Here is a 23701-nt window from a genome sequence, read left to right as displayed (position 1 = left end):
CCTCTTTTTTTGTTTGTTTTTGTTTTTAACAATAAAAGTAATATATACTCACTGCATAAAACTTGAGAAATTCAAACAAGAGCCAAGAATAAAATTTATATTATCTGTAATTATACTACTCTTTGTTATTGATTTTTTTTTCTATGTTCTTCCTTTAGAAAGCTGTTTCTTATTTAGAAATACTGTTGCATAGTGAATATATACCTCAAGTTCTTAAAAGAATGAATAATTACATGGAAAGTTTTGTCAATTCACTGTTCCTCTGATTAGAATGACATTTACTGTAGAAAATACCATAGTTGATGAACTGGCCAGTTGGAAATACTGACTTTTATAAAATTTGTCATTTCCTGATACATGCATTTCCCACACATAGAAGAGTGCTCAATCCATTAATACGAGATAACTGGTTTTCCTTAATAAACAGTAAACTTTTAATATTCAGATTACCTGTCCCTTGCTGCAAACCTCTGAATAGCCTTGCTCTCCCTCTCTCCCATCACCCTCCTCTGCTTCCTCGGAAGTTCTCACATGGTCACCTGAGATGCTGTCTCCCAGGCTTGAAATCCTAGTAATTCCCACCAAATAAACCTAACTCTCAACTTTTAGGTCATGTGTATTTTCAGTTGACAGTTTTGGCTGACTGATGCAGGAACCAGAGCAGATTACTCTCCTTTGCCTGAACTCTACGAGGACCTGGAACCTTGGGACCATCAGAAGCCTCTTGTGCCCACCAGCCTCCTCAGGAGTCCAAGCAATTCTGAGTCTCTCCTGATTCTAGGATCTCCCATCTTTGGTCTCTGATCCTAAGTTGTATTCAGTGGGGGAAAATGCTACCTTGAAACCTAGTTTCAAGCAGAGGTACCTGGGTCACTCAGTTTTAACACTGAGCGGGAATACCCTCAGTCGGAGGTCTAGGAAGATTTTGCTCGAGCAGGGAACACTCACTGTTAAGGCACTGGGAAGACTCAGTTTAGATACTGAGTGGCGGATAATCTCAGTTTAGAGACTGGGAAGACAGCTCAGTTAAACACTGAATAAGATAGGACTGGGATATTGGGAGGAAGACTGGACTGTCATTTTTCCTTGAAACAGCTACCTTACTGCTGCTGCTGCTGCTGTTAAGTCACTTCAGTCGTGTCTGACTCTGTGCGATCCCACAGACGGCAGCCCACCAGGCTTCCCCCATCCTTGGGATTCTCCAGGCAAGAACACCGGAGTGAGTTTGTCAAAATAAAACCAAAATTTATGAGAGCTTTTGAGCTCCAAAGAAGGGACTCTCTCCTCCTGGCTGGCCTTTCTCAGGCAACTGAGAAACTTGCAGGAGTGGTGGAGGCAAGTTGGCCCTATAGGGAAATGCACTCACATAATTAACAATCTGCCCAACCAGGGATGCGAATAATCTGAATCTGAGCACCCATGGAAGTCTTATACTCCACTGGGATACCCAAGGCATGAAAGAGGTGACAGAAAAACTCTGGGGCTAAACCAGAGGAGCAAGCCCCTAAGCAGCACACTGGGCCCACCACACGATCGTCAACAGCAATTTTATGTCAACAAACTGATTTCAGAATGGGAAACAAGGTTTTCACAACAAAAGAAAAAAGAATGAAAGATCACCAGCCTCCAACTAATACCCTAGCCAAGTTCCTGTACAATACATATGGAGATTATACTTGCAAGTATCTAATTGGCTGGGGAAATTATACTAAAGGAGACATCAACTTAAAATGGCCAAATTACGGTTCTTTTCACATTCCAAAACTGATTTTTTGCATACGCAGTCAGAAAAAGCCAGCCATAAGATCAAACAGACTGAATGGAATGATTATTCTGATTGGTATTTAGGAGCTTCTAAAAGAGGAAATGATGGTATGTGAGAGTTGGACTGTGAAGAAAGCTGATCACCGAAGAATTGATGCTTTTGAACTGTGGTGTTGGAGAAGCCTCTTGAGAGTCCCTTGGACTGCAAGGAGATCCAACCAGTCCATTCTAAAGGAGATCAGTCCTGGGTGTTCATTGGAAGGACTGATGCTAAAGCTGAAACTCCAATACTTTGGCCACCTCATGCAATGAGTTGACTCACTGGAAAAGACTTTGATGCTGGAAGGGATTGGGGGCAGGAGGAGAAGGGGACGACAGAGAATGAGATGGCTGGATGGCATCACGACTCAATGGACATGAGTTTGAGTGAACTCCAGGAGTTGGTGATGGACAGGGAGGCCTGGCATGCTGTGATTCATGGGGTCGCAAAGAGTCGGACACGACTGAGCGACTGAACTGACTGACTGACTGAAAAGAGGAAATGATACAGTAACTTCTTTGGAGTAAACCAAAGAAAGGTTGTTTGAAACTCTATCAGAATTCTAAAAAGTTTCTAGGGTTAATCCTGTCTCTCGCTCTGCTCCTCCTTCGGCTGTCGTTGTTGTTCAGTCACTAAACCTTGTCTGACTCTTTGAGACCCCATGAACTGCACCACGCCAGACTCCCCTGTCCTTCACCATCTCCCAGAGCTTGCTCAAACTCATGTCCTTTGAGTCAGTGATGTCATCCAACCATCTCATCCTCTGTCATCCCACCATCTCATCCTCTGTCATCCCGTTCTCCTCCTGTCCTCAATCTTTCCCAGCATCAGGGTCTTTTCCAGTGAGTTGGCCCTTCTCATCAAGTGGCCAAAGTATTGGAGCTTCAGCTTCAGCATCAGTCCTTCCCATGAATATTCAGGGTTGATTTCCTTTAGGATTGACTGGTTTGATCTTGCTGTCCAAGTGACTCTAAAGAGTCTTCTCCAGCTCCACAATTCAAAAGCATCAATTCTTTTGTGTTCTGCCTTCTTTATGGTCAACTCTCACATGTGTCCATGACTACTGGAAAATTATAGCTTTAATTATACTGAGTTTGTGAGCAAAGTGAAATCTCTGCTCCTCTTTTATCTGAACTGCCTAACCCAGAAGCTTTGTCTCTCTCTCTCTCTCCCCTGTTAACTCCACCTCCTATCATTTCCCCTTCCCCAGTAAAGGAAGGCAGAAAATCAGAAGTAATCATAGCTCCCTTCAGGGAGAAATCTATTACTGGAAGGGGCGAGCCATCCTCAGTGTTTACTTGTACACCTTGGACCCAAACAAAACTTAGAGCTCTAGCTAAGGAATTTTCTAAATCTAGTCAAGATCCAGCAGGATTTGCTAAGGAACTTGAGCTAACCATTCGAATCTATAAGCTGGTGTATTTAGAACTGTATCAGTTACTACGTCTATTGGTTTCTGAAAGTAAAGCAAAGGAACGGATAGAGAGAACAGAGTGGAAAGACTGTTTAGCAGATTTTGATTTACATACCTCATAGGATTGAGATAACTGCAAAAGGAATTAGTTCATTAATAACTCAAGCGTATTCCAGAGCTTTTCCCGCAAGCAGTGGATTGATCAAAGATTCAACAGTGTAAACAAAGACCAGATGAATTAATTCCAGATTACTAAGAGAGGTTTGAGAAAACTTTTAAACAATATTCAGGCATGACACCTGAATCATTCTCTAACCACCAAAATGATCCTTTATTCCACTCTGCCTTTCTAGAACGTTTGGATGAGGAAGTGGCTACTTGAATTGAGACATAATTTAGGTTGGTCTGCATTATAGACAAACACCCTTGCCATGCTGACAGACAAACTTTTCAAAACCATTGAAAAGAAAAAGACACCTTTATAAAAATTATGAAACTTCAATTGTGCCAATTAAGTAAACCAGGACAGTTGGTGGTTAACAAATCTCTGTTTGATCCACAACTGACAAAGAAAGCTTTTACTGCAACTGGCCTGGTCACCTAAAAAGGGACTGCAGAAAATTTAAAAGAAAATTTGACGACAGACAAAATTGGGCTACTCTGAGAGGAGGCCAAGGGGAGTCTTTCCTCTCCTCCTTTCTAATACCCTTGGGGAAGTGGAAATGAATATTCAAGGAAAATCATTAAAGCCCTAATAGATTCCGGAGCCATCTCTTCAATTTTGTGTGTGCCTAGTTGCTCAGTGGTGTCCAACTCTTTGCAACCCCAAGGACTGTAGCCAGCCAGGATCCTCTGTCCATGGGGATTCTCCAGGCAAGAATACTGGAGTGGGTTGCCATGCCTTCCTCCAGGTTAATCTTCCCAACCCAGGGATCAAACCCAGGTCTCCCGAGTTGCAGTTGGATTCTTTACTGTCTGAGTCACCAGGGAAGCCGTACCAAAATCAAAGGCTCCCTTCCTTGGAGTAATACTTCAGTGCAAATGGTGGGGGTTTCCAATGCTTCCAGCAAGGCTTTTAAATCACTGGCCTTTAGAATTTTACTTAGGAGAACTTAAATAGAAAACACTCTTTTTTTCCCAGTAGAAATTGCCCCTATTCACTGATAGTTTGTTTATTAGAAACTTATGAAGCCCAGATTTTGTTTACTACTAAGGGAGAAATGTTTTTAGACCTAAAAGACCAATCAGATTTCTCTCATCACTTAATGTTCATGGTCCATGATAAAGGTGATGCAGAAAAAGAAAAATTGCTAGGCTTGGTACCTAAAGAATTATGGGCATGTAATTCCACTAACATAGGAAGAACACATTCTACATCACCTGTTAAAACTATCATGGACCAAAATAAACCCCTGCCCAATATTTGCTAATATCCATTGAGGCAGAAAGTTATAGAAAGAATGAAATCCTTGATATCAGCTTACATTAATAAAGGTCTTATTGTGCCTTGCACTTGTCCTTGTAACACTCCCATTCTGCCAGTTGAAAAACCTAATGGCAAAGGTTGGAGATTTGTACAAGATCTAAGATCTATCAATGCTATTGTTATTCCTTGCCACTCTGTGGTTGGTACCTAACCCCCACGCCTTACTATCCTGTATCCCTAAAAACAGTGACTTCTTCTCAGTGACAGATCTCTGCAGTGCATTCTTTAGTAGCCCTGTACATCCTGATGATCAGTATCTTTTTGCCTTCACTTGGAATGAACGGCAACATATGTGGACTGTGGAGTCACAGGGCTACAATGACAGCCCCACTTACTTTTCTCAGATATTAAAAGCAGATTTAGAAGATCTAGTTTTTCCTCATAAATAAGTCTTAATACAATATGTAGATAGTTCTCTGTTGTGTTTAAATTCCTTAATAGTCAGTAAGACAGCCTGTACTTGCTCTAGAAGGTAGCTTCAAAAGGACATAAAGTGTCTACAGAGAAATTATAGTTTTGTAAAGTTAATGTAAAGTACCTAGGGCATGTGATAGCTAAAGATGGGCTTTTAATTGATCTAGACAGAGTAACGGGCATTTTGGCCTTCCCTGCTCTGAGAACAAAAAGACAACTAAAGAGGATTTCTAGGTCTTGCAGGCTACTGCAGGACTTGGATTCCAAAGTTAATAGCTCAACCATTATATGATTTAATTAAACGAGATCAAACCGAACCAGTTTACTTGAACAGAACACTCTAAAGCCATGGAGACCATAAAGGACTTCCTGGCAAAGGCCCCAGCCTTAGGGCATCCAAATTATGATTTACCCTTTTTCCTCTTTGTCCATGAAAACAAGAGAACTGCACTAGGGGTACTAACCCAACAGCACAGTAGCTACTATCGACCAATAGGATACACAGCCCACAGCTAGATGCAGCAGCCAAGGGCCTTTCTCCTTATCTCTGAGCTATCGCTGCAACAGCTCTGCTGTGTCGAACCACAGAGGAGATAGTTATGAATCACCCTCTCACTGTCTTTGTTCCACAAGCTGTGGAAGCCTGACTAAACTCTCATCACGCACAGTATTATTCAGCAAGTCGATTAACCTCTCATGAGATTGTCCTGCTCTCACCAAATATAACTCTCCACAGGTGTAACAAACAATGCAGCTACCTTGCTCCCAGAAAAACTGGATGATGTAAAGCATGATTGTATTGCCTTAACTGACAATCTTTTATCCCCTCGGATTGACTTTCAAGAGAGTCCAATGGATAATCCTGATTTTATATTATTCACTGAAAGTTTATATTTACAAGGACCTCATGGAAAATACCAGGCTGGCTATGCTGTTTCCCCAGTGTCTATCCTTGAAAGTGGTCATTTGCCTAATGTCTCTTCCGCTCAACAGGCTGAGTTAACAGCACTAACCAGAGCCTGTCAGTTGGCAAAAGGAAAATCTGTCAATATCTACAAGGACAGCAACTATGCTTTTGGAGTGGCGTATGATTTTGGTATACTTAGGAAACAAAGAGGGTTTCTAACATCCTCAGGACAGCCTATCAAAAATGGGAAACAAGTAGTGGAGTTATGAGATGCAATTCTGCTACCAAGTGTGCTTTATATTATTAAGGTATCAGGCCATTCAAGGACCGACAATGCCAAGGCAAAAAGAAACTTTAGCTAATTACGCTGGCAAGGCAGCAGCCTCTCAAATTATTCACGACCAACTAACTACTGTCTTTCCCTTTCAGTCTCCCAGTAACCTCTCTAACATGTTAGTAAGATTTCAGAGAATAGCACCAGACAAGGAAAAATACACCTAGATACAGAAAGGAGGAAGAGTCAACTCTAAAAGAGAGCTGTGGATAGGCCCAAACAGGAAGAATGTCCTTCTGTTTGGAGCTCAGTATCCTGCTTTACAATATATTCATGAGTTAACTCATTGGAACTCAGATAAGATGGTGTTATGGGATAAACAATATTTTTGGAAACTTTCTTCTACTACAGTTTGGGAAGATCTATTCAGGATGCAGTGCATGTCCAAAATATAATCCAGGAAAGCTATTGTGTAAGTTCTCAGGGGAGTTTTCCATTACCTACATACAGGCCCTTTGGAAATGTGGCAGGATAGGTTTTATACAGATGCCTCCCCTGCAAGGTTATCAACATGTTCTTGTTATGATCTGTATGTTTTCACACTGGGTTGAGGCATTCCCAAGCAGAAGGGCCATGGCACAATCGGTAGAGAAGCTGCTTTTAGAAAGAGTCATTCCCATCTGGGGAATCCCCTCAGAACTACATAGTGACAGAGGAACTCATTTACTGGACAAACTGTTAAGGAAGCTTGTAAAATTTGGCCAATTTTGCAATACTTCTATTGTACCGATCACCCCCAGTCTTCTGGATTAATAGAAATGACAAATGGAACAATTAAAACTCAGCTGGCTAAAATAATGGATGCTTATTCCTTATGCTCACCTAAGGCTCTTCCATTGGTTCTCCTCAACCTCAGATCCACTCATTTTGGCAAACATCATTTCTCTCCCCTTGAGATTATTACAGGGAGACAAATGAGATTGGATGAAGGATCATATGATCCTACATTACTAAAGGGAGATATATTACATTATTGCAAGTGTTTAATCAAGTTATTGGCAGATCCTTCTAAACTTGTTTCCAAAGCTCATCACAGTAATCTTCAAATGAAGATCAGATGTCCTATGACTTACAACCAGGAGATTATGTATATTGGAAAAGATGTCATTTAAAGGACTCCCTTCAACCTAGATGGAAGGGCCCTTATCAGGTTCTTTTAACAAGCTCATGTGCAGCAAAACTGAAGTAAATTGACTCTTGGATTCATCTTTCTCCCCTAAAAAGGGCTTCTGCACCAGGCTGGCCTGTAGAGAGAATTGTTGAGCTCAGAATCATCTCAAAGCAATGCTTTGATAATAATAGAGTACCAATGCCAGAACGATCAGAAGACAAAGTCAGAAGCAGACAGCTGTCCCAAGATGCTAGACCTGACCGGTATGATTGTTCATTACGTTTTCTTCTTGATTTCTTGGACTTGCACATGAATCAAATCTTTTTGTATCATGGGCTCTATCTTATGCAAATTTTAGAAATCAATTAATTTTTTGGGTTTGTGGTCAGTTACTTGCATCCAGTACCTCTGGTTTATCTTGGTGGGTTTCTCCCCGCAAGGCTCTGACTGGATGGCTCTTAGAAAGTTTATTTTAGAAAAAAAGAATTATAGTTTGGTCTGGGCTACTGCTGATATCACTCAATGGGACCCAATCACTTGGCCAAACTAACATGCATATTCTGACCCTGGCCATAACTATGAATTTTCCCTTAAGGTTACTCAAGTTCAACTGGAACAAGAAGCTACATTTCAGTCAAAAAATGTAAACTCTAGACTGTTAGGAAGGACACTTCCTCAGTTATGGGTTGGATTTATCTGGCTAATACCAGGCTCTGGTCATCTAAGCCTAAAGGCCCCCCAATCTGGGAACAATTAAATCATACTAAAGATAATCAACATTATAACACTAAAAAATTAGGCTGGATGCCTTATGAAAATTGCCAGTATATCATATATCATTTCCCTTAAAGATAGTGATTGGTATGGAACAGATTGGGTCAGACGACCAGAAATATACTGGGTGGCAGCTAACGGGACTTAGTGGCTTTGTGGGACAAATCTCTGGCCCTGGCTTCCAACAGGATGGCTAGAAAGGTGTACTTTAGGATTCCCTTGGGCTCAAGTCCAGTTATGTACAAATTTAGATGTTACTCCAGCAAATTTACCATCAATATGAGCCTGATGGACCAAGAGATCTGTATTTCACTGGTATGACCACTTAGCAGCTATTTTTGTGCTCTCAGTAGGATTGGAAAAAGTTATTTCTCACACGAAAGCCTTAACAGAATTCACTCAAAAGGCCTTAAATGATAGCAACCAGGTTATTAGCTTTCTAAACTTTGAGGTCTCTATGATGAGTTAAGCTGTCTTACAAAATTGTGTGGCCCTTGATAAACTTAACAGCATCTCAAGGGGGCACTTGTGCCATCATTTAAACTGATGTTGTGTTTGCATACCAGGTGAATCTTCTAAGGTAACACATTTAATAAGTCACATGAAAAATCAGATTATTGCCTTAGATGATCCACTTCCTAACCTTGGCAATCTTTTGGGAAGATGGTTTGGTTCTAGAAGCTCACGGCTTGAATCCCTACTTGTAACTTTAATAACTTTATTAGCTGTATTACTTGTAATCTGTCTACATTATAAAGGTCTTCTTGCATTATACACTGTAACCAGGCCCTAGGCCAAATTAATGATAGCTAAACGTCTTAAAGAAATAGGTCACATTTATAGCATAGAATAATTGTAATAGGGTGATTCTAGGAATAAGGAAGAAGCAACGAGGGAAATATCTCCTGGATCCAAATAGGTTAGAAGATAGAGGATCCAGAGAATCTTTTATTATCTATCAATGGGCCTAATCCGGAAATTAACACCTGGAGTGACATATCAATAAGAATTTTCACCTGATCTGGGATGAGCCTCCCAGCACAGCGGGACAAAAATGATGGTTGTGAAATGTCTCCCAATATGGTCGAATTTCCCACCATGGAGAGGGACTGTGAAATGAAATATTAATATTTCCTGCTATCCCAGGAAACAATATCACAGCCATCAGTGATTTCAACCTTCCAAATGTAAATTTCTGAGCCGAAGTAGAACAATACCTCTATTTGGCAGCCATCAGCCACTTCCCCAGTAAGCGCTGAGGAGCTGGATGTGTGGGTGTGTGTCGGGGGATGTGTGGGAGAAAGTTTGCCACCCCTTATGGTGAATGAAGAATTAAGGATGTGAACAATTAAGAAGCAGGACTTGGCCTCAGATAGCTGAGATGCATATGAAAGGAATGAATTCAGTGAACCCAGACGCTTGCATCTTCCTATACATAGAAGGGCACTAAATCCCTTAATGAGAAATAACTGGTTTTCCTTAGTTAATAATAATCTTTTAATATTCAGATTACCTGCCCCTTGCTGCAAACATCTATTATATAATAAAATATTATGTAATATATAATATATATAGCCCATATGTGTATAATATATATATAGTAATATATAACCTGGCCCCTTCCCCCACTCACCAGCCCCCACCACACACCTACCTCCTCAAACAGTTCTCTCAGGGTCACCTGAGATGCTGTCTCCTGAGCTTGAAGTTCTAATAATTCCCACCAAATAGACCTAACTCTCCCAGTGGGGACATTTTGATTTGGGAGAACTCAGGGTTGACTGAGTTCCAGTGAAAGCTCTCTCCGGACCTCCTAAAGGGTTAACAGAGTTTGAGTCAAGTTTTCTGGGTTATAGGTTTCTGAAGTGACCTGCCAGTGAATTTCATCTTTCAGCACTTCTAGAGAAGTCTAAGGCCTGGAACAGAGAAGGTTAAAACTGAGGGAGGGCCTGGGAAGTTGGGGTGCTGTGTTGTCCTCATTCTCTAACCTGCGACCCCCTCACCTCCTTATCTCTTTCAGGCAGGTCATGGCATCGCCAAGCCAAAGGTTGATTTCCACTTTAGATGAGAACCGGCAAGTGAACTTTCGAGAGAAGCTTCTGATTATTGACTTGTCCCTGGAGGATCAAGATGTGGAGTGCTTGAAGTTTCTCTGCCAAGACTACATCACCCCCAGAAAACTGGAAAAGTGCAGCAGAGCCTTGGATATTTTTGAGTACCTGCAGCAACAGGAGCTGCTGAGTGAGGAAGACCCCTTGTACCTAGCAGAGCTCCTCTACATCATACAGCAGAAGGTCCTGCTGCAGCACTTCGACTACACCAAGGAGCAGGTGGAAAGCTGGCTGCAAACCCGCCGCAGGGTCTCCCACTTCAGGTAATCAAGATCAACATGGCAGGGCCATTGGGCTTTGAAAGGCTGGGGTTAAGATCTTTAATCTTAAGATTAAAAATGAATTCGATTTTAAGCTTTTTTTTCCCCTTATCTGTCTCCTTGGATGGTATGGTGATTCTAAACCAGGAGATTTCTCAGCTTCAGGTGCTAAAGAGAAGGGAGGCTGGGAGGTCAACAAAGCTTTGAAACCCAGCCCCGGGCCCGAGATGGGCCTCCTTTTGTTTTGCTTCTCACTGAGGAAGGAGGCCCAGCTCCAGGCAGCAGGCCCCACCTCCAGCCTTCATCTTTGTCAGCCTCCCTGCTTTCAGCCTCCCCCCTCCTGTAAGTCACTGGTGTGTCTGCCATTCGAAAAGAGTAATGCATGTGCTTAGTTGCTCAGTCATGTCCGACTCTTTTTGACCCTGTGGACCATAGCCCACCAGGCTCCTTTGTCCATGGGCATTCCCCATGCAAGAATACAAGAGCAGGTTTCCATGCCCTCTTCCAGGGGATCTTCCCAACTCAGGGACTGGACCCAGGTCTCCCACATTGCAGGCAGATTCTTTACCAGCTGAGCTACCAGGGGAGCACACTTGGAGCCAAATTGACAAAATGAAAAAAGAGATGTGTCTCTAGGGTAGGGAGGGACATCATTTATGCCATGTCCAATTTGCCCAATTTGGGGATGAAACCCGTACAGGTAAAATATAGGCATTTTGCCCAAAGAGGTAAAATAAAGGCAACAGACCTGAGGCCACACTGTTATAAACTGTCCACTGATGTAGTATCTACATCAAACAACCTCACAAGGAGGAGCCTTTGTGATATTATTTTATAGATTGGACGATTAGAACGCTTCAGGTCTTAACGCTTGAACTGACTCCTAGAACCTGAGAGACCCTTGGGTCAGTGACAAAACTCTGGAAATTATTATCTCCATTCTGTTGGTTAAAAAGCTGAGGAATGGTCTTGGGTATACAGAGCTGTTAAAGTGTGAATGAAGTATTCAGTTTTTCTTTTTTTTTTTGCCGCACAGCCCATTAAGTAGGCTCTTAGTTCCTCCACCAGAAATTATACCTATGGCCTAACACTGGACTGCCAGGGAAGTTCCTAAATTCAGTTTTTCCAATTGTCGAGTGTATGGCTTTCCAGAAGCTGGGATAGTTTCCTTTCTATAAGTGAACTTCATATTCGATGGCATTGGGTGCTCCCTGATGAGGGCCTATAAAGTAAGCCTGATTTTTGGAATGGAGTCCGGAGAAGGGTGGGCATGCCACAGTGGTATTTTACACCTTCTTAGTGGGATTTGAAACAGCACTGGACCTGGAATCAGAAGACCTGAAATCAACAAGGCTCACCGTTATTAACAAGCCTCATAGTCAAATAGGTCAAATTGAAATACTAAAAGTTTTTGTTTTTAAATCTATAAAATGAGATGAATAGTGTGTACTCACAGGGTTGTGATTATTCAAATGAGAGATAACATTTGATAAAAACTCTCCATTTTCTGCCTGTCCTCTCCAAGTGTGAGGCTTTAATTTGTCTCCTTGGTCTATGTCTTAGAAACCTGCTCTACGAACTGTCAGAAGGCATCAGCTCAGAGAACCTGAGGAGCATGATCTTCCTTCTGAAGGAGTCAATTCCAAATGTCCAGATGGTGAGTGAGCCATACCCGATGGGATCTTTGTGAACATTGCCTTAATCAGTGCTCGGGAAGATGTTGGAAAGGGAGACAGTACCAAGCAAGGGTTAGAAACATGGATGGTGATGTGCCTGGAGTCTAGTTCCAGACTAACTCCTGAATGTGGGGCAAGTGACTGAATGTTTCTGAGTCTCCATTTTCTAACACAGCCTATTATAGACAATTATACTACTTCCTTCCAGGACTGTGAAGAAGATTAGATGAAATAATGTACATAAACTATTAGCTGGGGCCTATATTTTGCACATTGTATGTGTGTGCATGCTAAGTCCCTTCAGTCATGTCCAACTCTTTACCAGGCTTTGAACTGTAGCCTGCCAGGCTCTTCTGTCCATGGGATTCTCCAGGGAAGAAAACTAGAGTGTGTTTGCATGCCCTCCTCCAGGGGACCTTCCCAAACCAGGGATCGAACGTTGTCTCCTACACTGCAGGCAGATTCTTTAGCACTAAGCCATCAGCGAAGCCCTTTGCACGTAGTGACCACGCAGTAAATGATTGACGCTATGGGCATTCACTGTGTCTTATGATACGGAACTGTGCTGGGCACCACAAAGGAAGGAGGAAGTGGCAGCTAATGGCAGAGTGGGATTCAGTTGTTCATCACCTCCGTTTGTTGAGGTTTTCGAGGGAGACTATCCTCTTCAGTGGACTCTGCAGTGTCTTCCATGAAGAGTTATGTGAAAATCAAACGAGACAAATGTTTGAGGGTGTGCTTTCTACAGGGTCGTACAGGAGCTTGGAGCCAATAGTAATTTTTTAAATATTAACATAATGCTGTCTGCTGATATTCTTGTTAGGTTGATCACAATTAAGGGCTGGAAAGTAGCTGTACATATCTCTTCCAGGCCACAGAACTTTTTAATTTTTGAGTTTCTAACAGCTTGTGACAAGCCAGTTATTTAATTTGGGAAGGGGCTAATTTTCAAATTTTACCCTATAACATTAATTTTGTTATTCAACTGTTATTTTCATTAGGTTTTAAATTATGTAATATTTGATAACACCAAAAAAAGACCCTGTCCAACTCAGAAATGAGCACATCACCCATGCGAAAAGCCTGAGTGTAGCCCTCCCATATCACATTCTTTCCAGACTAACTGGTATTATCAACAAATAATTTCTTCTCTCTTTTTTTTTTTTTTTAAAACTTTTTGGCTGTGCTGTGTGGCATGTGGGATCTTAGTTCCCCTGACTAGGGATCAAATCCTTGCCCCTGCCTTGGGAGCGAAAAGTCTTAACCACTCTTCCCTGGGACTGCCAGGGAAATCCCAATAACTTCTTTTTTAAAGAAAAATCTGTTTTACATGTGGCAGGTATAACAAGGACCATGTTTAATAATCCATTAAACATGTTTCCTGGTGTCAGACCTGCAGGTTAACTAATCTGCAGTTTAATTCTCTGTTTTGGCTATACTCTTTGAGTCTCCCCCACCCCCCCCCCCACCTTTTCAGGGCCCTCAGGGGTTTTAGCCTCTTGTGACCTTCCATTGTTTCTCTCTTCAGTCTTTATCCCAAAGATGGGTTGTGGGATCCTCGGGAATGGGGGCTGAGTCTTACTCATTGTTAGAGCCACAAAACATTGTGTAATTAGTGCTCTGCCACTTACTGGCTCTGTGACCTTGGACAAGTTACTGAATTTCTCTGTGCCTCAGTTATTTCATCTTTAAAATGGGGATAATAATAGCATCTAATCATCAAATTGTTTCTGGGTAGTTCGTGAGTTGTGTATATTTGGTATGTGGTATCCCTGGATCAGGAAGATCCCCTCGGGAGGAAATGGCACCCCGCACCAGTATTCTTACATAGGAAATGCCATGGGCAGGAGCCTGCTGGGTTACAGTCCACGGGGTCCCAAAGAGTTGGACATGACTGAGTGACTAACACACATACACACATTGATATAGACTGTATAGAGGTTTACAGTTTCTTTACTGTCTCTTTCCCTCCTGGATATATACTCTGCCTTATTTATTAATGCAGTGGATAATCAGTAGGCAAGTAAAAGTGACTTCATTGATTCTCTTGCAGAACTCTAGAAGTTTCTTGACATATCTGGAGAGACAAGCTAAAATAGATGAAGATAATGTGACATTACTGGAGAATCTCTGCCAAAAAATTGTGCCAAACCTTATGGAAAAATTAGATAAATACAAAAGAGAGAGGTAACTAGCTTATGCTTGCTTGCTTGTTTGCACCAGACCATGGGAATTCTTAAATCAATTGGTCATGTATGATGTTTACTCATCACTCTGATAATATTCTCTTGAAATCTATTTGCTCATTCAACACATGTTTATTGAATGCATACTTTGTACTAGGCACACTTTTAGAAGTTGGAGCTACAACAAGGTATACAGCAAAGCTCCTACCCTCTTGGCACTTATATTCTAGTGGGAGAAAGTGGTTTTTAGACAAATGTCTTCTTCTGATTCTTAAATAGAAATGAGACTAATAGAAATGGTTTTGAATGAGATGACATAAAATAGGAGGCAGAATGGCACAGGAATTAAAAGTGGAACGCATGAAGTCAGATTGCCAGAATTCCACTTTATTAATGGTTCAGAGGCCCTTTCCTCAGCTCCTCTAAGTCTCACTTTTCCCATCTGTAAAGTGAGGACAATAATCGTACCTGCTTCGTGATTTTTTTTGAAGATTAAATGATGTAATTCCTAAAAAATGCATGTCTGGCACAGAGTAAGCATTCAATACACATTACTAGGAATATGTTTGTTAGGAATGTCAAAAAAAATTTCATATTCTCAAAAATTACTATCAGAGAAGAATTTAATTTCTTTTTTGTTTTTCAGAAATGAAATTAAAAAGCATATGCTTCAGGATGCTTTCACACTACATAAAAAAGCAGTGTTCCTTGGACCACAGGAAAAATGGTGACCATGGAAGAGAGTTTTGATTGGTTCTTAGACTTGAAAGACCCTTTCGTCATCGCTTCCAACCTCCCAGGCATCATAGAAATCAGTGGCAGTTCATTCTAGTAATAAAACTTGCCCTGTTTTCTAACACAGATTATGTGTCTTTTTTTTTTCTTTCTGATAAGTCTAAATAGTAAAAGCTTTCTTTATTGAAGCCTTGGATTGTAGTCTTGAATTTAATTGTGCACCCTGAGAAAAAAGAGATTGGCCTTGATTTGGGCATCTGTGAAATAAAAGGTGGGACCGGGTATATTTTAAGATTCCTTTTCACTCAGAACCACTGTCCATGGCTTTGAGCTTCAGTTTCCCTTGTATATGCCCACCTATTGTTAGAATTCTGTGTCCCGTCTCCACACTCTTGTTTTGGACGTTGGTTGATGATGAGATGGTGATTTACTGCCCCTGTCCTCCCCTAAAATTTGGTCCATGCCACACTCATTCCTTGCTTTCGTGTGAGGAAGGTGTTTGTGCAGGAGCTGCTTCTCTTGGGCCGCGAACGGGATTGGCTCTTGGGAGATGACAGTCCAATGTGAAGACAGACACGTTCAGCTGCTCTAGGAGCAGAAAACTTACAATCTTGTATTAAATTCCATGTTGGGGTCAGGACCCACCTCAAAACAACTAAAGCAAAGAAGAAAACTGGTTTCTTCTTTCACCTGAAAACACATAAATGGGAAGACTGCCTTCAGATGTGGCCTGAATTAGGCTGAAATCTGCACACAGCATCTCCCTTGGCCAGGGTCCTCAGGGTTGGTCCCTGACTATAGAAGATTAGGGTCCATGGCTCGGAATTCTCAGGTTTATTGTCAGGGCCAGTGGTTAATCTGTATGAAACCTGCTCCAATGCATCCTCTCAACTCGATACCTCTGGTGAAATGTTGTATGTGATAAGTTGTTTTTCTTTTTAACGTTTTTTTCTGGCAGGATCTGAGTCTTGTCCAAAGTCCGACATGTGCTCTTAAAGATGTGGTAAAAGTGACACATTTATTTCTTTAAGCAGAAACTAAATTTCTGAAACTAGAACCCTTTTTAAAAAACACTAAGGGAATTTCCTGTTTAAAGAAAAACCCATTTGGCAATATAAACATTGTATTTAACATAACTTTTGCATATACAAATTTTAAAAGAAAGTTTTTCTATTAACAATTTTAGATTGTATTGAAGTTTACGGTTTAAAATGTATTTTTGAACAGATGCTATCTTTACATTGTTCAAAGATAAGATAAGAAAATATGAAAAAGTGTTCAAGAAGAGTCTTGCCCCCATTTCTGTCCACTGAATGTTCCATTCTCCCTCCTCTTTATCCCACAGATAATTTCAGGGTTTCTTACTGCAAATGCAAATACAACAAATACAAATATAGGTGCATTTTACAATAGGCATTTCTTAAAATAAAGTATACACTCCACACTGTGAACTCACATCTCTCATTTGGTCTTATTTAAAATATTTGTTTAAGACCCTGGAAATATTGGTACAATTCTTGACGGGGAATAACTCTATGAACTTTGTGAACCAACCACTTGTAAATAGTAGTAATTGCCTTACCAATAAATAAAGAAAAATTTTCCCTGTTTACTTCCGAGTAGTATCTTTGATTTTACTTAATAACTTCCGCTTATATAGTGATATATGTTCATTGTGGAATATTTGGGAAATACAAGAACACACAAAAAGGAAGAGTTCATTCACTTATAATTTCATTTTGGCATACACTTTCCCTTTATTTCACACTGCATTTGTCCTTACCTTCCCTATCTCCTTTGAGTGAGCCTCACCTCCATGCCCTCTCAATCACGGATCCACAACACTTTGTCATTACCAGTATCTGTACTTCCATCCAAGTCTCAATTTCAAGTGTGCCCCTCTCTGACAGCCACCTCTCTCAGTCGTTCTGTCTCACTTCCTCTGGGACCCTCCCTCTAGCTGTCTTCACGCTCCCAGGACCTCCAGTCAGTCCACTGGCCCTATCTGCCATCTTTCCGATGTCAACATTGCCCCTCACTCCCTCTCTCCCTCTTTCTCTGTGAGTCATCATTAAACTCACTCTCTTGCACCAACCCTCAGCACCCTTGCCTTTAGAATCTAAACTCTAAAATCCAAACTCTGGTTGATCCCATAATTCTGTTCACTCCATGTTTGTCCTAAAATTCTTGGCTGTGGCTGGTATAAAAAGACAATGTTGCAGACCTGGTCTCATTTAAAGCCGATGACTACAAACCTCAAATAGATGTTCAGTGTCTCCTGGAAATCCTGTGACACTTCCCTACTTCTGACAGGCTTTTGCTTCCTCAGATGATTTTATACCTTCTTTGGTCTGCTCAGACCTCTATCACCCTCACGTCCCCCACTTTCAACATGTGACGGTCTCATTAATTTAAGGAAAGTAATCAGAAGAGACTTCTACCTTCTACCACCCGTCTCCTTGCCCACCTGCACATTAAGCCTCCTTTGCTGATTTCTCTCCAGTCAGCAATGGGTGAGCTGCCCTTGTTACTCCCAAGAGTTAACAACTTGTGTAGGGCCTGTGCCTTCCTGCTTACTCAAAGCTGGCACCTCCACAGCCTTCCCTCCTGTCTCCATTACCCCCAGTCCTTCCCAGATCATTCCCCCTCAGGACACAGAACAGGCTGTAATCTCTCCTTCCTCCAAAACAAAAACAAAACTGACCCCCTCCCCCCTCCCCTCCCCCCACTCCCCCGCCACCACCAAAGCCTATCTTCTGTAGGAGGCTCAGAAGTAAACTCTGAGTGGAGGATTCTTGTGCCAGAGGTTTGCTCAGGAAGTGCTCTCTGAGAGACCAGCAGGGAGAGGGCAGCAGGATACGGAAGAGGAGGCAGGTGAAACTGAGGCCATGCCTCTGTTATCTCAGCCTGGTCTGGCTGGAGAACTCTCGACTGGAAATCATCCGTAGAGTCCCACTCTACCAGGGGCCAGGGAGCCAGGCTTTCATCTTCTCTCAGCCCCACATCCTTGGCTAAGAGCTGCCCCAGGTGGGGGAACTTAAAACTTCCACGTAGAGGGCAGTCCCTAACATAGTCCCTCACACAAATGTGTGAACTTTTAGAAGCATCCCCTCTCAGCTGGCAAGCTCATGGGGATAGGGGGCAAGGTGGGGAGCCCAGGGGGATTAAAAAGGGTGAGAGGAGACCTGTGAGGAGCACTGCCAGCACCCTCTGTATCCCTCTTGACCCCACATCATATCTGTCTTCCCATCCTCAGGTCTGACCAATGTTAGCGTTGGGTCACAGTTAAATCTGGGGCCCATAAATCATATATATGACTATAAATACCCAATAAACTATTCTCTTCTCCTGCTGCTTCTTTGGAATGACTTGAAAGGCCAGGTTAGGATTTATTATTTTTGTGGTGTGCAGCATGTCTGCCCCTGGCCCCCAGCCCACCCCTTTTCTGCCTACCCTTAGCTCCTTCCAGATGACCCAAAGCCCTAATATATGCAAAGGAACATGAAAAATGTCGCAGAGTTATCTCAGTGTTCCCTTAAGCCCAGAATTTTGTGGAAGAATTTTCTCTGCTCTCAAACTGAAAGGTCACAGCTATTTCTTAAAAAGCCTTACTTTTTCTTTACTAACCCACTCTAGGTCTATCATTTGTGAATTTATCTAAGCAGAAACACTTTCTTCTCCAGACTATTTTAAACACATCAAAACAACGTTGAAAAGCTAAAGAATGAACCACAAACTGGGACATGGTATGTGCCGTATATATATCTATCTATCTGTATATATATAGATATATCTGAAAAGGGATACAGAAATACATGGAACCAGTACCTGCTATAGTTTCGGTGGTAGTTCCTTCTGGGGTGGTGATATAATTAACATTGCCAAGGCAGAGATAATTTTGTTGGCTCACTTTTTATTGTTCTGAGCCATCCTGTGGCAAAGTAACCACTCTGATATATAGCCTGGAACAGGATGCCTGTAGATGGGAAATGCCCTTGGGATGCCTCTGAGTGCCCCAAGCCTGTTCTGATAAATTAGCATAAACCAAGGGGTTCAAATGCACCCAATTTTCTATGTCTGTGACCCCCACTCCCACCCATGGCTGCTGATATTTCTCCAGCCCCCAAATGCACAATCAGAAGCTCAGTACTCTATCTGATCACCCTGCAATGCTGCTTATTTCATCATTTGAAAGAATCTTCACCATTCCCCACCCCATTCTCACTCATGCCTAGCACCCCAGATCCGGCCACCCTGCCAGGAGACAATGAGTTTGTTTTGGCTAGGGGCTTCTTGCTGCTGCCAAATGAGCAACTCCAGGCCTTGGGTCTAGCCACTTGCTGAAGCTAAAAATGAGGACTCTGTAACAGTGATAGAGTGGTGTTACTGTTCCCATTTTATAGATCAGAAAATCAAGGCTCAGAGATGCTAAGCAATAAATAAGGTCACACTGCTAGAAAGTAGGAAGGACCAGATTTCAACTCTATTCAGTTGAACTCCAAGTCTATGATCCTGACCTTCCTGAGTGCAACACACTGCTCTTGTGAAAATATTTCCTGAAGGACAGAAGCCTGCATTGGATAATTTACATCCTATCTTGTTTCTTGGGAGCTTCCCTGGTAGCTCAGTGGTAAAGAATCCGCTTGCCAATGCCTGACAATGCAGGAGACTCAGATTTAATACCTAAGTTGGAAAGATCCCCTGGAGATGGAAATGGCAACCCACTCCAGTATTCTTGCCTGGGAAATCCCATGGACAGAAGAGCCTGGTGGGCTACAGTTGCAAAGAGTCGGTATGACTTAGCGACTAAACAACAATAACAACAACTCTGTTCTTGGAAATGGAAGTCTGGCCTTTCTACTTGAGTTACCACCCTGAAATGGTCTAGGACAAGACAAGTTAATCCACAGTTTCAAGCCTGTGAGAAATGACTTCACCCAGGTTAAAGATAGAATATGGAAACGGGCAGTTCTGATATTTATAGGAAACGTGATTCATCCTGCCAGTAACTGGAAGCACAACTGTCTGTAGAAGAGTTAGGTGGATTCAATCTTCTCAGGCTCTAGCACTGGCTCCTTAGGTTTAACATCCTGCGGGTGATAAAGCCACTCCGCCTTGTTTGCTCTTTGTGTTTAATAGGAAATTTCTGATGAAAATAATTCAGCAGCTGGAAGAGAACACATATAAGAGCACTGAACAGGCTCTCAGATCTCAACTGCCCCTTCCAGGTCCACCTGCACCTTGTTGCCAAAATCTTGGCTGCCTGCTCAGCGATGCCAAACAGAAATACGAAAACAGTTTGGAGGAAACAGAAAAGAGTAGCCTTATTACTTTTACCAGGTAAAAGGGAAACACGGTAGACTAACGCCTCAAGAAATATGCCCCTCCTCTCTCAGGAAAAGGGAGAGGTTTTATAGCCTCATGAAGATCTTGTATTTTTTTCCTTTTTGCAAATTTTCAAAATGGCCACAGCTGGCATCAGGCAACTCAGCGATGGGATCTGGTGTCCCTGAAGTTATCCACCCATGACCTTCTTTCTGAAATGCAGAATGGCACAAAAGAGTATGGGGGGAAGAATGCCAGGTTCAGAGTACAACTCATATGAAGTCAGAGAGTAATTTGATTAGCTTTGTTTAGCTTTGTGAAGGACAAGTCTAGCTACAAGTGTTAGTAGCAACAGGTAAAGAATAACCAAGATTGTTTAACTCTTATAAGCCTGTTTGGCTGGTGTATGCCAAAGGCCGTTCATTCATTTCTGTTTTTTGCTGTAACACTCTGATGCCTGGCCTCCCAGGGTACAGGCAGGGCAGTGTTTAATAGTCCTGCCCAAAGACCAAGTTACTTGAGAGCTAGCATGTCCTGAAGCAAGATGTCATCCTGGCCCCTTGCCAGGGAAATCCCTTGGACTTGCTGCTACTCCCTTGCAGCAAGTTAACACTTTTCTCTTTTGAAGCCATAGAGCTTAGAATTCTCAACTCATCTCTCTTCTTTACTCTCTCTGATTGTTCCTACTTTTATTACACATGTGGAAATGTCTATCTCTTTCCTTTCATCATAAACATCCTTTTAAAAGTCCTATTTCTTCTTCTGTTCTTTTTCAGTACATAAGTAACTAAGGATGAAAGTCTCTAACAAAATTTGCAAAGCTAAATGTATTTTAGGAACACACTGAGGAGGAATTTTAACCTGTTAGGGAGAATAACTTCACCACATCTTCCAAAATTTGCACAATTCTAGAACAGAGCAATTCATTACTCTTCCAAGAATTTTCCCCAGAAACAGTCATGGTCACCAAAAAAACATGTTCATTACTGCACCATGTATAGTAGCCCAAATTGGAAACTACCCATGAACTCCTCAAGTTGGAAATTATTCCTTACAGAGAGGAATGGCTAAGTAAATTTTACAAGTATACAATGATATGCTAGGTATGAATTAAAAGAATGAATTACGATTCCACGTACAGACCTGGAATGATGCCCATTATATCTTGATAAGTAAAGAGAAAGCAAGCTGTAATATGTTAGATTATAGCCCACAGCTGAATATTGTTGTTGTTTGGTCACTCAGTCGTGTCCAACTCTTTGCAACCCCATGGACTATAGCCCTGCCAGGCCCCTCTGTCCATGGGATTTCCCAGGCAAGAATACTGGAGTGAGTTGCCATTTCCTTCTCCTGGGAAGCTCCAACTCAATATTACTATATGTTAATATATATACAAATATATATGGGCTTCCCTGGTGGCACAGTGGTAAAGAACTCGCCTGCCAATGCAGGAGATGCAGGTTTAATCCCTGAGTCAGGAAGATCCACTGGAGGAGGAAATGGCAAGCTACTGCAATATTCTTGCCTGGAGATTCCCATGGACAGAGGAGCCTGGCGGGCTACAGTCCATGGGGTCGCAAAGAGTCAGACATGACTGAGCTCGCACGCATATACAAGTATATATTATACATATAGCATACAAATATACATTTAATATATACATTATATGTTACAGTCTGAAAGGGAAAATATAATAGGAAGAATGATTAACTGCAGCAGTTTAGCAGCTAAGTTTAGCTGCTCAAGGTAAAATGTCTCCAGGGCTGAGGGTGAGTACCCAGGGAGGGAAGAAATTTGGAAGACTCCTCTCCATGACCCCAAGGTTGGGAATCAGAACTGGTTGAAGAAGATATGCTGTGTCCACAGATGACACAGAATTTCCCTGGAGGAGATAGAGGGGTGGAGGGGGTGTGTGTGTCACGAGCCAGAGCTTGTCTACAGTTGGCAAGCGGGGCTGGCGAGCAGGGGACTGCCCACCGGGTGCCCACCCAGTTCTCAGGTCCCGCAGGTCCTCTGCAGGCCTCCAGCAGCTGTGCCTGACGGAGGAAGAGGAGCAGCCCCACCCGGAAGAGAAGTTTCTCTCTCTCTGCTTTCACTTGCCTGTCCCTCCAGCGCCCTCTACCTACAAAGTCTAAGAGTGTGCCGCCTGGCAAAGGTATTTTACATGATGTATCTACAGAATCATCAAGCCAGGCTAATAAGAGTGGATTTGAATTGAGAGTCAAAAGACTTCTTGTTTCTGGCATGATATACTGATCCTGCTTCTGTAAACGAAATGGTATATGTGACATAGTATGCACATAGATGCTATAATAATAATTACTCACAAGTATTATGTGTTTACTTTGAGTGCCAGGAGCTTTTCTAAACATTTTCCAAGTATTTGTATAGTTGCTCAGTTGCGTCAACTCTTTGCGACCCCATGAACTGTAGTCCGCCAGGCTCCTCTGTCCGTGGGGATTCTCCAGGCAAGAATCGTGGAGTGGGTTGTCATGCCCTCCTCCAGGGGATCTTCCAAACCCAGGGATGGAACCCAGGTCTCCTGCATTGCAAGTGGATTCTTTACTGTCTGAGCCAAGAAAGGTTGTCAATATCTCTACTCTATGAATCAGGAAACTGAAGCATTAAGTTGTCAGTCATTGCTCAAGGTCACACAGCTAGCAAGTAGCATAACAAGAATCACGATGACTTTACAAGCGAAGAAATAAAGACTAAAAGAATCAAGATGTTATCAGTGGTGACCTCTCAAGGTGTCATCATCGAAAAGGCCACAGGAGAGGTTTTTCACTTTTTTATTGGTGCCTTAAATAACTAAATACAGTGATAAAATGACTGCTTTTTTATTTTGCTTTTGTATCTTGGTGAGGGGTCAGGGTTGTATTTTTCCAAGAAGTAACTAAAATAATTAGTAAATAACAATTCCCCGAGCTAGGCAGTAAGAAACAGTCTAGGAGAAGGGCAGGAAGTGTGTGAGGGAGGGAGTGGCAGTGTCCCGAGGGACAGACGGGAAGAGTTTGAGTCATCATGAGCCCTGGCAGCTGGTTCACATTGTGTGTGGTGTGATCTGTGCCTGGCTTCTTGCCTACCCTCCCCAGCCCTACAGCCTCAGAGAGTAGGTTGCCTGAGAGAATGCATATTTATGGAGCACTTGTAATATCCATAAG

The 23701-nt window shown here is 42.2% G+C and overlaps 1 protein-coding gene across 1 annotated transcript; it reads left to right on the top strand.

Annotated features, from left to right (window-relative positions):
- The first annotated feature begins 5466 nt into the window (after positions 1-5466).
- LOC129538551 (caspase-10) lies at positions 5467-14482 on the top strand. Its single transcript, XM_088841282.1, has 6 exons — positions 5467-5574; positions 6112-6203; positions 7584-7733; positions 10265-10618; positions 12179-12272; positions 14345-14482. The coding sequence occupies exons 1-6, from the start codon at positions 5467-5469 to the stop codon at positions 14480-14482; spliced, it is 936 nt and encodes a 311-aa protein (XP_088697408.1).
- The last annotated feature ends 9219 nt before the right edge of the window (positions 14483-23701 follow it).

This window comes from Moschus berezovskii, chromosome 2 (assembly GCF_049115385.1).
Source record: "Moschus berezovskii isolate FMDL1 chromosome 2, NW_MosBer_1.0, whole genome shotgun sequence".
In the NCBI taxonomy this organism is placed as follows: domain Eukaryota; kingdom Metazoa; phylum Chordata; class Mammalia; order Artiodactyla; family Moschidae; genus Moschus; species Moschus berezovskii.
Note: the sequence above shows the minus strand (reverse complement) of the source record. Positions and strands in the feature narration are given on the sequence as shown.

Bases quoted from the DNA above. Each gene is read 5' to 3' on its own strand.
- LOC129538551 (XM_088841282.1), top strand. From the start codon at position 5,467: ATGGAGACCATAAAGGACTTCCTGGCAAAGGCCCCAGCCTTAGGGCAT. The intron at 5,575-6,111 runs GTACTAACCCAA...TCCGCTCAACAG, and splicing joins ACAAGAGAACTGCACTAGGG to GCTGAGTTAACAGCACTAAC. The intron at 6,204-7,583 runs GTATGATTTTGG...TCCCCTAAAAAG, and splicing joins AACTATGCTTTTGGAGTGGC to GGCTTCTGCACCAGGCTGGC.